The following is a 14,296-nucleotide window of genomic DNA, read 5'->3' on the forward strand; positions in this document are numbered from 1 at the left end:
CGAGGGAGGGGGGGCAAGCCCCAGGCTGCCCACCACGGCGGGCCGCCGGCCAAGTTCCCTGAGCACACTGCCACGGGCCGACTTGGTCACCTATCATGACCGTCATCGAGTCGCGACAGAGACCGCATAGTCCGTAAATACGACCACATTTGTTCTCTGGCCTTTTATGATCCCTGACTGCGGCGGGCTTCCTGTGCCCATTTTCCTAGCGGGTGGTAAGTCTTGCTGAGGAACAGGTTGGCCGATCCTGTCTGCGCTAAGTGCTTCACCTCCATGCTAACGTTTCGTCCCCCGAGACAGGTGCCGCCATCTCCCTGCCTTGGACATGGGAAACCAAAGCTCAGTGCCGTGACTCTAGCCGGGGAGAAGGGGGGGCGGGGCAGGAAGTGATGGGACCAGAGCCCCGACAACCACCCTCCATTTTCAGACGGGCTTCCAACTGCCGCTGACCCGACCCGACGGCGCGAACCAGAGGCCCGCCACCCTATTGGCTGGGGCCTCGAGGGGCGGGCCTACGCGGGCCGCGCTGGTTGGCCACGGACGACCAGTGGCACGAGCTTCGAAGGCGCGCGGAAGCCGCGCCCTTGAGGCGAGCTCGTGCGGCCCCTGTGGTGACTGAGCGTGCCTCAGAAGGCGTCGGCGCTCCTTCCGTGCGCCACCGCCACCTGCCACCCGCCGCGGTGCCCAGGGCGACCGTCTCCCTTGAGCCGGGGCTGCCGGGAGTCGCGAGATGAGTTCCTCCGATGACGAAGGGTCTGTTTGGGGAGCGGGATTCGACCCAGCGGGCGGGGAGCCGGCCGGCGGCCGCTCGGCCCGCCCCACAGCTCCGCGAGGCCCGCGACTAGGCCTAGATCTGGGGACGCCGCGGAGCAGCCAGGGCTTCCCGTCCGAGCCAGAAGGGGTGGAAGCAGAAGGGCGGGTGCTTTGGGGCCGCGAAGGCCGGCCTGGCTCCCCGGCCAACGTCCAGGGGCAGGTCCTCGGCTACCTCGCCAACGAGGCGGCGGCGGCCGTCCTGCAGCAGCTGACCGACCGGGATGTCCTGGGCGTCCGCAGAAATCCCTCCCCAGAGAGCTGCTCCACGGAAGTGTCCACCGTGTGGGTGGACCTAGATCCGGGTCCCAGTAGGAGAGGCGTGCGGGCCCAGAGCTGGGTGGGATCGCAGCCCCTGCCTTCCGCCATCGCCCCGCTCCGCCCCAGGGGGCCCGAGAGAGGCCGGCCCTGGGTGAACCCGAAGAGAGGCGCTAAGAATAGGTCGAACCGCACTGTGGGTCGCCATCGGCCCTCCGTGGAAGGCCTGGTCGGGCCCATTTCCGACTCCGAGTCATCGGATGAGATCGAGAAGCTGCAGCTGATGAGGGTGACCGTTAGCCGCAAAGGAAGAGGCATGGCCAGACCCAGCAGCCTCGAGGGTCCCAGGGACACCCCCAGGCACCCGAGTACCCACGGCAGGGAGAGCTTCCTTCACGTGCCGGGCCCTTTCGTGTCCTCCGCTGCCCGAGGACTCACCTCGGCTGTGGAAAGGCAGGCTGTTGGAGAGCAGGACACCTCGTCCTCTAAGAAAATGCCGAGTGTGGTCTGGGGGAAGGCGGAGAGCAGGCCCAGCTACCTGGGAGCTGCTGCCACAGGTGGCCTGCCCGCGGCCATACCCTGGAGGAAGGTGGCCCAGGAGAAGAGATCTCTAGGCGGGGGCTCAAACCTTGTCCTGGGGAGAAGCTTTCCCTCCTGGGTGCAGAGAGTCCCGGCGCCTCCCCTGGAGCCAGTCACCTTCCCCACAATCTCCACCGTCCCGCTGCTGACGAGGAGCAAGAAGTCCTCCTGGGTCCCTTCGGGGACCAAGCAGCCCAAGCACACGGGCGCTGGGAAGAAGTCTGTGGCCAGGAGGGCCAGGGAGTCCGAGCCGGTGGTGGAAGGAGATAAGGAGCCGAAGGGAGGCCCAGTCCCAAGGGGCCAGGTGAGTATCAGGCCCCACGCTCCCTCTGTCTGACCCTCAGGGGTTGCCCGCGGTTGGGCGCACTCCGTCTTGAGGATGCCAGATTGGCGTGGTCTCAGCAGGTGCAAACCTTAAGTGAGCCAGCCCCTCCATGCATGCGTGGCGTGGCGTGCCCCTGCCGTGCCACGCTGGGCAGCATTCTCTCTACACCTGGCACATTTCCCGCCTCCTCCACCAGAGAGGGGTGGGGTGGGAGGGCTGGGGCAGCTGATTCGGGTGAGGGGTGGGCAGGGGCCGGGGCTGAAAAGCACGGGCAGAAAAGCTTGCGTGTTTAGACCTCTGGGCCTCCGGATTGCTACTTCCTAGCTGCTCCCCAAGCCTTCCTTCCTGGCAGGGGGCCTGGGATCCCTCAGTGCCCCACTGTTGTCCCTAGCTCGGCTCTGCCTCCTGGCCCGGGGCTGACCGAGGGAGAAAATGCTGGTGAGGTCAGCCTCTGAATTCCCTTCCTATTCCCTGCCTCACCCCAGCCCCTAAACACACCCACGTGTTCACATCCCGAGGCCAAATCCGGGAGAACTTTCTGTTTTAGCCTCCTGCACCCAAGCCAGGGCCGCCTGGTGTGTACCCGTATCGTGGAGATTTCAGCAGTGGCGACTTCAGCATCGGAGCCCCCCTGATTCCAAGACGCTCGCAGCTCTTGGTCCTGAGCCAGGGTGACGTCGTGCCCAGAGGGCCCACACCCTCGGGTGAGTCCTGTGGGTTTCCTAGGAGTGGAGGGGAGAGGGGTCGAGGAGGGGACCTCTGTCTCGGTGGGCTCTGCGGGGGGCTCAGTCTTGCTCCCTGCCTCCGGAGACAGCTTCTCCCACAGGAAACGGGGTATCGACAGGGCGGGCCTCAGGTCACCTCATCTTCTGCACGGGGTGTGTGCACAGCGGTGATCCATGGCACAGCCCCAAACTGCACCTCCAGACGGAGAGTTCCAGCAGATTGGGGCCCTTTCTGATAAGCCATCTTTGGCCACGGGGCTCGTCCCAGAGGCTGGCTGTGGCTTGCAGCTCTGCCAGCGCCCAACCCAGAGCCACGCACAGTCCTGGGGACCACAGCCATGGATGGGCTGGCCCTGGGGAGCAGCAGCAGAGGCAGGCCCAGAGAGAAGGAGGAGCTGCTGGACAGAGCAGGGCAACTGGTTGCCAGCAGAGGGTGGTACTGCTTCACATCAGGCCCCATCATGCCCCCCTTACCCCCGGCCACCTCCCTAGGCACTTTGGAAGCTGGATGTTGTGTTCTTCCCCTCTCAGGTGACCGGGAGTTACTTGACCGTCCCCCAAGACTGGAAAGGCAGCAGCAGCTGCCACCTGGAGCAGAGGGCTGTCCCCGGGTAATGCTTCCCCTGGCTCCTAGAAGTGCAGGCTCAAACTAGACAGTGGGATCCGTGTCGGGGTTACACTGACGTGTGTGTCCGCCCCCACCCCCCATCCTGCACCTCATGCAGGCCGCGCAGCTCCTTTCCACGGAGGAGTGGGTGCCAGTCTAGCCCCGGGTGGGGAGGAGGGAAGTGGAGGGGGGGTCGAGGAGAGAGGAGGCCCGAGTATACTAATCATTTCTCCTTCTGCGGTGTCTGCTGGCCTAGTGCCCCGTGCTACAGAGAGAAGTCGACGAACTTAAACAGCAGCTTGGTATGAGGGGCCTTGGGCTGGGGCAGAGCGTGGGGTCTTAGTGCAGAGCCGGGGGTGCGGGCTGCAGGTGCAGGCGGCTTCACAGGGACCGAGGTTCCCTGGAGCCTGCAGCCCGCTGGGCACGTGCAGCTAGGGCTGTGTGCAAAGAGCAGCATGTTGTCTGAAGTGCACGCACACTTTGCCGGCGAGAACCAGTCCTGGAGATGTCTTTCTCTTAGGACGGTTAGCGATGCCTCATTGAATCTCCCTTTAACTGCTGCTTGGCATGGCTTCCACGGGTCTTGTTGGTTTGTTTATGTGACAAGTTCCAAATAGTTCTGATGTGCCCCAAAGCTTGAGAACTACTGGCACAGTTTGTCCTCTTTGAACAGTATTGCCATGTTTAATTCGGGTGGTGGGTGAGTGAGTCGGGCCCAGGACTCCTTGGGTAGGGGCTGGAGGGGTTTCAGGTCGCAGGGCTAGGCAGTTGCCCACAGGGACGGGGGGCGGGCTTCTCTGCGCCCATGTTAGGAGTGCCCACTTATGCCCCTCTGTGTTTCAGCGTCCATGCAGTCCCTGACTGACAAGTTCCACAGCCTTTGAAGTTGAAGTGAGTGTTACACACCGCACCCCCTTCCCACGGGCGTGGCGTGGCATGGCGTGGCGGTGTGTAGGAGTGCTGTGGGCTGGCCCTGGCTGGAGGCTCTTTTCCCTGACTCTGCTCTGTCTGACAGGTTGAGCCCGGCATGCATCTTCCGACAAGAGGAGCAGCTGTTCCCCCTTGGAGCCAGCGAGCTGCGGCCAAGCTGGTCCCCTCCTGTTCTACGTCAGCCGGGGCTTCCTCTCCCCTTTCTGTGGCCTCCTCCCTACCCCAGTTCACAGCAGTTTCAAATTAAAGTACCTCTCATATTCTGCAGTCTCTCCTGGGGGTGTGTGGAAGAGGGGCTGGGGGCGGGGCGGGGCTGGGAGCGGCCGGGTTTCAGAGCCTTTTCCAGAACAGCACCTCTGGCATCCTGTAATGGGCCTTCTCTCTGTGGGAGTCTGGGCCGGCCTCTGATAGGAGCCCTGCAGTCAGGCCGCCAGTGTGCCCCGGGCCTGGGTTCTGTGTGCCTCTGCCTGGCCCCACCAGTACTTCCTCCCTTTCCCCTGCAGGCCCTGTTGGTATTCTCGCCTGATCTCCACTTTGGGGGAGGGGGGTCTCATGGTTGCCATGCGTCACCCCATATTGTTTCCCTTCCCCTTCAGTAGGAACTCATGACCCCTTCCAGAGCCCCGCCTCTCTCCCCTTCCCACACCGCGGCTCCCGTCCACCCGGCTTTGCTGTCTGAGCACCCTTGATCTCCCTTGGCTGGCCGCCACCACCGGTGGCTGTCCCCGCGCCTGCACTTGGACAGGTGTTAAAGGGCACAGTTGGGCTCACCCTCCCCCGCCCTCCTCAGGCTTAGTCCCGTCTGTGGAGTCCTCCCTCTTGTGCCATCGTGCATCCGGGAACCTGAGGTCATCCTCCTCTACCTCTGTGGCCCTCCCCTTTGACACTGGGCTACCAACCAGTCCAGTCAGTCCCCCCTCCTTGGTTTCAGGAGAAGGGTGGAAGCAGAGCTCCCAGCCCAGGGTTTGCGGAGCCAAAGGCAAGGTACTGGGAACATGGGAGAAAAGTAGAGAAAAGCACACGGGTTAGTCTCCAGCCTGAAGGGCAGGGGATGGGTCTGTCGGGTGGCTCTGGGCCGGCCTGGGGGGCGGGGGGTGTGCCTGCTGGCACTCTTCACGGGTGGCCCAGCTCCCAGAGCCTTCCCATCGGTCCTGTTCTAGCCAGCTAGCCACGCTTCCTCCAGCCTGGTCGGCTCCACACCCTCGAGGGTGGCCGGTTTCTATGGCGAGTGTGCTTGGTAGGTCTCACTGTTCTTGCCTGGTCCCCTTCAAATCCTGTTCGACCACTCCCCGCCACACAGATTTTCCTGGAAGGGGTAGTTCTGTGTCCCAGCCCCATGTCCCAGACTGCCTCTTGAGGTCACACGAGGTGGAGTCTGAACTCTGCATTCGAGCTCCCCCTCACTGACGGTTGGGGATGGGTTCCTTCCTTCAGTGAGGACCCAGGGCTGTGCGGGCCTGGGACTCAGAGGGACCCACTTGTGTTTGAGGGAGTTGAGGGTTGGTTCTGCCAGACTCCATTCCCAAGAGACCGGTGTTTCATATACACAAGTGGGGACGAGGGTGGACAGGACATTCAAGGTTGGTGTGTGTGCCTGTGTGTGCCTGTGTGCACCTGTGAACAAGATTAATCGGGGATAATGTCCCTTGAGAAGAAGGATGCAATTCAGGGAGTAAAGGGAGCAGAGACTGTGGTCAAGACCCATATGGGATCGAGTGAGCACAAGCAAGGGTGGGGACACTCTTTTCAAGGGGTGCTGTCCGTCACCAAACCCCATGGCAGGGTGTCTGGACGCTCACAGTGTCGGAGTTGCAGCAGGTGGCTCTGGACCCTACTCAGCGATGCTACTGGGCCTGACTGCTGCTGTGGGTGTAACAGGATGACAGTGCGGAGGATGGCCACCTCAGAGTAGCTGGGACATGCCTCATCCCAGAGGCAGGGAGCTCACGTAGCAGGCCACCCCCACAGGAGCCAACCGGCCCGGGCAGCATGGGCGCAGTGAAGATGGGAAGTAAAGAGTGACCGCACCTGGGACTTTGGGCAGACTCGGTCCCACCCCTCCTCCATGTTCACACCCTGTCTCCCTCCCGGGCCCCGCAGCATGAGCTCAGGTGGGCACACCGTCACGGACAGGATGGGACCACCACAGTCCTCAGGGCTGGAAAAGAACTTTCCTGGGACTTCATCCTTCCACTCCAAGCCCCTCACTTGAGAAGGTGGGCTTGATTGCTTAGACTACGGCTTTGACCCTGACCCAGTGGTTATTTCCTGGCCGGGTAATGCAGCGTGCTGCTGTCTGAGTGACTAACTTGGGAAGAGACTTTCCAGCTGGGGTTTCCGCCCACATAGACGTGCAGGCAAGTTGTGATCGGGGAGAAGTCCAGCACCGGCACTGCCCCGGGAGGCCGGTGGCCGTGGTCGCCGGGGCAAGGAAGGGGAGCAGTGCGTGGAAGGGGTCGTGGGAGGCAAGAACACAGCCCTTGGACACAGTTTTGCCAGCCTCCCTTCCCTCCTCTGAGCACACGACCTCCCTCTTTCATATTCAGACCAACTGCCGCACGACAGTGTTGCTGTAAACTGTACACCACGGGCCGCAGCACAGCGCCTTCCAGTTAGTTCCAGGGGGGCGTAGATTAAAGAAACACATCAGGGCCCCAGGGCAAAGGAGGAGGTTGGACCCCTGCCCTGATCCAGTGTGCCCCTTTGGCCTTTTCCCTTTAGCCTCCTCTTCAGGGTGGGAGACAGTGGTGGCTGGCCTGAAGGGTCCTAGGTCCCAGCCTGCCTCGTTCTGCTACCTGCCTAGTTCCTGGGCAGAACCCCTCCCAACTCCCACCAACTTCCCGACCACCACTACCAGCAACACCAGCAGTATCAGTACCCCCAGGACCGGCCAACTGCTCTCTCCTCACACAGGGGGGATTGGCCCACCCAGGGAAGGTAGGAAGAGGTGAGCAATAGAGAGGGAGTGGAGGGTGGTAGGCACAGTGATGGTGCCCAAAGGTGTCCACGTCCTAATTCCTGGAATCAGATTGTATATCACCCTGCTTGGCAATGGGGGATGGGGTGGAGTAGGGTGGTTAAGATTACAGATGCAGTAATGGTTGGTGCTCAGCTGACTAAGGTGGAAAGACCCTGGTCGGTGTTTGCCAGGTCCTGCTAGGCACTCTGGGACGGCCACAGTGGCCATATTAACTGTAAGTGCATGATGCCAGGGTGCACCATTCACATGACTACAGGGTACTGGACGTCTCTGTGCTTGTGCAATGTTCAAGTCCTGGTGACAACCACTCAGATGAAGATGGAGAACATGCCAGTAAGTTGGGAACCCTCAGTTTGTCCCACGCCCAATCAATTCCTTTCCCCAGGCCTCCTGAGGTGACTGCTGTCCTTTTTCAATACTCATTCACTTTCCTTTAAGGATAACCATGGCTATTTCATAAAATAGGGTTTAGGAGAGCTCTGCCCAGGAACAGACCTAGGAACTAACTGGAAGGCGCTGTGCTGCGGCCCGTGGTGTACAAGTTTACAGCAACACTGTCGTGCGGCAGTTGGTCTGAATATGAAAGAGGGAGGTCGTGTGCTCAGAGGAGGGAAGGGAGGCTGGCAAAACTGTGTCCAAGGGCTGTGTTCTTGCCTCCCACGACCCCTTCCACGCACTGCTCCCCTTCCTTGCCCCGGCGACCACGGCCACCGGCCTCCCGGGGCAGTGCCGGTGCTGGACTTCTCCCCGATCACAACTTGCCTGCACGTCTATGTGGGCGGAAACCCCAGCTGGAAAGTCTCTTCCCAAGTTAGTCACTCAGACAGCAGCACGCTGCATTACCCGGCCAGGAAATAACCACTGGGTCAGGGTCAAAGCCGTAGTCTAAGCAATCAAGCCCACCTTCTCAAGTGAGGGGCTTGGAGTGGAAGGATGAAGTCCCAGGAAAGTTCTTTTCCAGCCCTGAGGACTGTGGTGGTCCCATCCTGTCCGTGACGGTGTGCCCACCTGAGCTCATGCTGCGGGGCCCGGGAGGGAGACAGGGTGTGAACATGGAGGAGGGGTGGGACCGAGTCTGCCCAAAGTCCCAGGTGCGGTCACTCTTTACTTCCCATCTTCACTGCGCCCATGCTGCCCGGGCCGGTTGGCTCCTGTGGGGGTGGCCTGCTACGTGAGCTCCCTGCCTCTGGGATGAGGCATGTCCCAGCTACTCTGAGGTGGCCATCCTCCGCACTGTCATCCTGTTACACCCACAGCAGCAGTCAGGCCCAGTAGCATCGCTGAGTAGGGTCCAGAGCCACCTGCTGCAACTCCGACACTGTGAGCGTCCAGACACCCTGCCATGGGGTTTGGTGACGGACAGCACCCCTTGAAAAGAGTGTCCCCACCCTTGCTTGTGCTCACTCGATCCCATATGGGTCTTGACCACAGTCTCTGCTCCCTTTACTCCCTGAATTGCATCCTTCTTCTCAAGGGACATTATCCCCGATTAATCTTGTTCACAGGTGCACACAGGCACACACAGGCACACACACCAACCTTGAATGTCCTGTCCACCCTCGTCCCCACTTGTGTATATGAAACACCGGTCTCTTGGGAATGGAGTCTGGCAGAACCAACCCTCAACTCCCTCAAACACAAGTGGGTCCCTCTGAGTCCCAGGCCCGCACAGCCCTGGGTCCTCACTGAAGGAAGGAACCCATCCCCAACCGTCAGTGAGGGGGAGCTCGAATGCAGAGTTCAGACTCCACCTCGTGTGACCTCAAGAGGCAGTCTGGGACATGGGGCTGGGACACAGAACTACCCCTTCCAGGAAAATCTGTGTGGCGGGGAGTGGTCGAACAGGATTTGAAGGGGACCAGGCAAGAACAGTGAGACCTACCAAGCACACTCGCCATAGAAACCGGCCACCCTCGAGGGTGTGGAGCCGACCAGGCTGGAGGAAGCGTGGCTAGCTGGCTAGAACAGGACCGATGGGAAGGCTCTGGGAGCTGGGCCACCCGTGAAGAGTGCCAGCAGGCACACCCCCCGCCCCCCAGGCCGGCCCAGAGCCACCCGACAGACCCATCCCCTGCCCTTCAGGCTGGAGACTAACCCGTGTGCTTTTCTCTACTTTTCTCCCATGTTCCCAGTACCTTGCCTTTGGCTCCGCAAACCCTGGGCTGGGAGCTCTGCTTCCACCCTTCTCCTGAAACCAAGGAGGGGGGACTGACTGGACTGGTTGGTAGCCCAGTGTCAAAGGGGAGGGCCACAGAGGTAGAGGAGGATGACCTCAGGTTCCCGGATGCACGATGGCACAAGAGGGAGGACTCCACAGACGGGACTAAGCCTGAGGAGGGCGGGGGAGGGTGAGCCCAACTGTGCCCTTTAACACCTGTCCAAGTGCAGGCGCGGGGACAGCCACCGGTGGTGGCGGCCAGCCAAGGGAGATCAAGGGTGCTCAGACAGCAAAGCCGGGTGGACGGGAGCCGCGGTGTGGGAAGGGGAGAGAGGCGGGGCTCTGGAAGGGGTCATGAGTTCCTACTGAAGGGGAAGGGAAACAATATGGGGTGACGCATGGCAACCATGAGACCCCCCTCCCCCAAAGTGGAGATCAGGCGAGAATACCAACAGGGCCTGCAGGGGAAAGGGAGGAAGTACTGGTGGGGCCAGGCAGAGGCACACAGAACCCAGGCCCGGGGCACACTGGCGGCCTGACTGCAGGGCTCCTATCAGAGGCCGGCCCAGACTCCCACAGAGAGAAGGCCCATTACAGGATGCCAGAGGTGCTGTTCTGGAAAAGGCTCTGAAACCCGGCCGCTCCCAGCCCCGCCCCGCCCCCAGCCCCTCTTCCACACACCCCCAGGAGAGACTGCAGAATATGAGAGGTACTTTAATTTGAAACTGCTGTGAACTGGGGTAGGGAGGAGGCCACAGAAAGGGGAGAGGAAGCCCCGGCTGACGTAGAACAGGAGGGGACCAGCTTGGCCGCAGCTCGCTGGCTCCAAGGGGGAACAGCTGCTCCTCTTGTCGGAAGATGCATGCCGGGCTCAACCTGTCAGACAGAGCAGAGTCAGGGAAAAGAGCCTCCAGCCAGGGCCAGCCCACAGCACTCCTACACACCGCCACGCCATGCCACGCCACGCCCGTGGGAAGGGGGTGCGGTGTGTAACACTCACTTCAACTTCAAAGGCTGTGGAACTTGTCAGTCAGGGACTGCATGGACGCTGAAACACAGAGGGGCATAAGTGGGCACTCCTAACATGGGCGCAGAGAAGCCCGCCCCCCGTCCCTGTGGGCAACTGCCTAGCCCTGCGACCTGAAACCCCTCCAGCCCCTACCCAAGGAGTCCTGGGCCCGACTCACTCACCCACCACCCGAATTAAACATGGCAATACTGTTCAAAGAGGACAAACTGTGCCAGTAGTTCTCAAGCTTTGGGGCACATCAGAACTATTTGGAACTTGTCACATAAACAAACCAACAAGACCCGTGGAAGCCATGCCAAGCAGCAGTTAAAGGGAGATTCAATGAGGCATCGCTAACCGTCCTAAGAGAAAGACATCTCCAGGACTGGTTCTCGCCGGCAAAGTGTGCGTGCACTTCAGACAACATGCTGCTCTTTGCACACAGCCCTAGCTGCACGTGCCCAGCGGGCTGCAGGCTCCAGGGAACCTCGGTCCCTGTGAAGCCGCCTGCACCTGCAGCCCGCACCCCCGGCTCTGCACTAAGACCCCACGCTCTGCCCCAGCCCAAGGCCCCTCATACCAAGCTGCTGTTTAAGTTCGTCGACTTCTCTCTGTAGCACGGGGCACTAGGCCAGCAGACACCGCAGAAGGAGAAATGATTAGTATACTCGGGCCTCCTCTCTCCTCGACCCCCCCTCCACTTCCCTCCTCCCCACCCGGGGCTAGACTGGCACCCACTCCTCCGTGGAAAGGAGCTGCGCGGCCTGCATGAGGTGCAGGATGGGGGGTGGGGGCGGACACACACGTCAGTGTAACCCCGACACGGATCCCACTGTCTAGTTTGAGCCTGCACTTCTAGGAGCCAGGGGAAGCATTACCCGGGGACAGCCCTCTGCTCCAGGTGGCAGCTGCTGCTGCCTTTCCAGTCTTGGGGGACGGTCAAGTAACTCCCGGTCACCTGAGAGGGGAAGAACACAACATCCAGCTTCCAAAGTGCCTAGGGAGGTGGCCGGGGGTAAGGGGGGCATGATGGGGCCTGATGTGAAGCAGTACCACCCTCTGCTGGCAACCAGTTGCCCTGCTCTGTCCAGCAGCTCCTCCTTCTCTCTGGGCCTGCCTCTGCTGCTGCTCCCCAGGGCCAGCCCATCCATGGCTGTGGTCCCCAGGACTGTGCGTGGCTCTGGGTTGGGCGCTGGCAGAGCTGCAAGCCACAGCCAGCCTCTGGGACGAGCCCCGTGGCCAAAGATGGCTTATCAGAAAGGGCCCCAATCTGCTGGAACTCTCCGTCTGGAGGTGCAGTTTGGGGCTGTGCCATGGATCACCGCTGTGCACACACCCCGTGCAGAAGATGAGGTGACCTGAGGCCCGCCCTGTCGATACCCCGTTTCCTGTGGGAGAAGCTGTCTCCGGAGGCAGGGAGCAAGACTGAGCCCCCCGCAGAGCCCACCGAGACAGAGGTCCCCTCCTCGACCCCTCTCCCCTCCACTCCTAGGAAACCCACAGGACTCACCCGAGGGTGTGGGCCCTCTGGGCACGACGTCACCCTGGCTCAGGACCAAGAGCTGCGAGCGTCTTGGAATCAGGGGGGCTCCGATGCTGAAGTCGCCACTGCTGAAATCTCCACGATACGGGTACACACCAGGCGGCCCTGGCTTGGGTGCAGGAGGCTAAAACAGAAAGTTCTCCCGGATTTGGCCTCGGGATGTGAACACGTGGGTGTGTTTAGGGGCTGGGGTGAGGCAGGGAATAGGAAGGGAATTCAGAGGCTGACCTCACCAGCATTTTCTCCCTCGGTCAGCCCCGGGCCAGGAGGCAGAGCCGAGCTAGGGACAACAGTGGGGCACTGAGGGATCCCAGGCCCCCTGCCAGGAAGGAAGGCTTGGGGAGCAGCTAGGAAGTAGCAATCCGGAGGCCCAGAGGTCTAAACACGCAAGCTTTTCTGCCCGTGCTTTTCAGCCCCGGCCCCTGCCCACCCCTCACCCGAATCAGCTGCCCCAGCCCTCCCACCCCACCCCTCTCTGGTGGAGGAGGCGGGAAATGTGCCAGGTGTAGAGAGAATGCTGCCCAGCGTGGCACGGCAGGGGCACGCCACGCCACGCATGCATGGAGGGGCTGGCTCACTTAAGGTTTGCACCTGCTGAGACCACGCCAATCTGGCATCCTCAAGACGGAGTGCGCCCAACCGCGGGCAACCCCTGAGGGTCAGACAGAGGGAGCGTGGGGCCTGATACTCACCTGGCCCCTTGGGACTGGGCCTCCCTTCGGCTCCTTATCTCCTTCCACCACCGGCTCGGACTCCCTGGCCCTCCTGGCCACAGACTTCTTCCCAGCGCCCGTGTGCTTGGGCTGCTTGGTCCCCGAAGGGACCCAGGAGGACTTCTTGCTCCTCGTCAGCAGCGGGACGGTGGAGATTGTGGGGAAGGTGACTGGCTCCAGGGGAGGCGCCGGGACTCTCTGCACCCAGGAGGGAAAGCTTCTCCCCAGGACAAGGTTTGAGCCCCCGCCTAGAGATCTCTTCTCCTGGGCCACCTTCCTCCAGGGTATGGCCGCGGGCAGGCCACCTGTGGCAGCAGCTCCCAGGTAGCTGGGCCTGCTCTCCGCCTTCCCCCAGACCACACTCGGCATTTTCTTAGAGGACGAGGTGTCCTGCTCTCCAACAGCCTGCCTTTCCACAGCCGAGGTGAGTCCTCGGGCAGCGGAGGACACGAAAGGGCCCGGCACGTGAAGGAAGCTCTCCCTGCCGTGGGTACTCGGGTGCCTGGGGGTGTCCCTGGGACCCTCGAGGCTGCTGGGTCTGGCCATGCCTCTTCCTTTGCGGCTAACGGTCACCCTCATCAGCTGCAGCTTCTCGATCTCATCCGATGACTCGGAGTCGGAAATGGGCCCGACCAGGCCTTCCACGGAGGGCCGATGGCGACCCACAGTGCGGTTCGACCTATTCTTAGCGCCTCTCTTCGGGTTCACCCAGGGCCGGCCTCTCTCGGGCCCCCTGGGGCGGAGCGGGGCGATGGCGGAAGGCAGGGGCTGCGATCCCACCCAGCTCTGGGCCCGCACGCCTCTCCTACTGGGACCCGGATCTAGGTCCACCCACACGGTGGACACTTCCGTGGAGCAGCTCTCTGGGGAGGGATTTCTGCGGACGCCCAGGACATCCCGGTCGGTCAGCTGCTGCAGGACGGCCGCCGCCGCCTCGTTGGCGAGGTAGCCGAGGACCTGCCCCTGGACGTTGGCCGGGGAGCCAGGCCGGCCTTCGCGGCCCCAAAGCACCCGCCCTTCTGCTTCCACCCCTTCTGGCTCGGACGGGAAGCCCTGGCTGCTCCGCGGCGTCCCCAGATCAAGGCCTAGTCGCGGGCCTCGCGGAGCTGTGGGGCGGGCCGAGCGGCCGCCGGCCGGCTCCCCGCCCGCTGGGTCGAATCCCGCTCCCCAAACAGACCCTTCGTCATCGGAGGAACTCATCTCGCGACTCCCGGCAGCCCCGGCTCAAGGGAGACGGTCGCCCTGGGCACCGCGGCGGGTGGCAGGTGGCGGTGGCGCACGGAAGGAGCGCCGACGCCTTCTGAGGCACGCTCAGTCACCACAGGGGCCGCACGAGCTCGCCTCAAGGGCGCGGCTTCCGCGCGCCTTCGAAGCTCGTGCCACTGGTCGTCCGTGGCCAACCAGCGCGGCCCGCGTAGGCCCGCCCCTCGAGGCCCCAGCCAATAGGGTGGCGGGCCTCTGGTTCGCGCCGTCGGGTCGGGTCAGCGGCAGTTGGAAGCCCGTCTGAAAATGGAGGGTGGTTGTCGGGGCTCTGGTCCCATCACTTCCTGCCCCGCCCCCCCTTCTCCCCGGCTAGAGTCACGGCACTGAGCTTTGGTTTCCCATGTCCAAGGCAGGGAGATGGCGGCACCTGTCTCGGGGGACGAAACGTTAGCATGG

The 14,296-nt window shown here is 62.3% G+C and overlaps 2 protein-coding genes and 1 long non-coding RNA gene across 3 annotated transcripts; 1 reads left to right on the forward strand and 2 right to left on the reverse strand.

The window, feature by feature from the left end:
• The first annotated feature begins 730 nt into the window (after nt 1–730).
• On the forward strand, nt 731–4,462 carry LOC117024882 (uncharacterized protein CXorf49 homolog). The gene is made up of 6 exons (XM_033110533.1): nt 731–1,951; nt 2,520–2,676; nt 3,229–3,308; nt 3,561–3,606; nt 4,148–4,195; nt 4,320–4,462. The coding sequence occupies exons 1-5, from the start codon at nt 731–733 to the stop codon at nt 4,186–4,188; spliced, it is 1,545 nt and encodes a 514-aa protein (XP_032966424.1). The 3' UTR covers nt 4,189–4,195; nt 4,320–4,462.
• Nucleotides 4,463–10,105: 5,643 nt separating this feature from the next.
• On the reverse strand, nt 10,106–12,171 carry LOC117029361 (uncharacterized). Its single transcript, XR_004424214.1, has 5 exons — nt 11,892–12,171; nt 11,260–11,339; nt 10,962–11,007; nt 10,373–10,420; nt 10,106–10,248 (listed from the first exon to the last, which is right to left on the reverse strand). It is a non-coding gene; the product is annotated as an uncharacterized LOC117029361 (long non-coding RNA).
• Nucleotides 12,172–12,175: 4 nt separating this feature from the next.
• Nucleotides 12,176–13,837, reverse strand: LOC117024887 (uncharacterized protein CXorf49 homolog). The gene is made up of 2 exons (XM_033110548.1): nt 12,617–13,837; nt 12,176–12,271 (listed from the first exon to the last, which is right to left on the reverse strand). The coding sequence occupies exons 1-2, from the start codon at nt 13,835–13,837 to the stop codon at nt 12,176–12,178; spliced, it is 1,317 nt and encodes a 438-aa protein (XP_032966439.1).
• Nucleotides 13,838–14,296: the final 459 nt, after the last annotated feature.

The sequence above is a fragment of the Rhinolophus ferrumequinum genome, chromosome X (genome assembly GCF_004115265.2).
Source record: "Rhinolophus ferrumequinum isolate MPI-CBG mRhiFer1 chromosome X, mRhiFer1_v1.p, whole genome shotgun sequence".
NCBI classification, from domain to species: Eukaryota; Metazoa; Chordata; class Mammalia; order Chiroptera; family Rhinolophidae; genus Rhinolophus; species Rhinolophus ferrumequinum.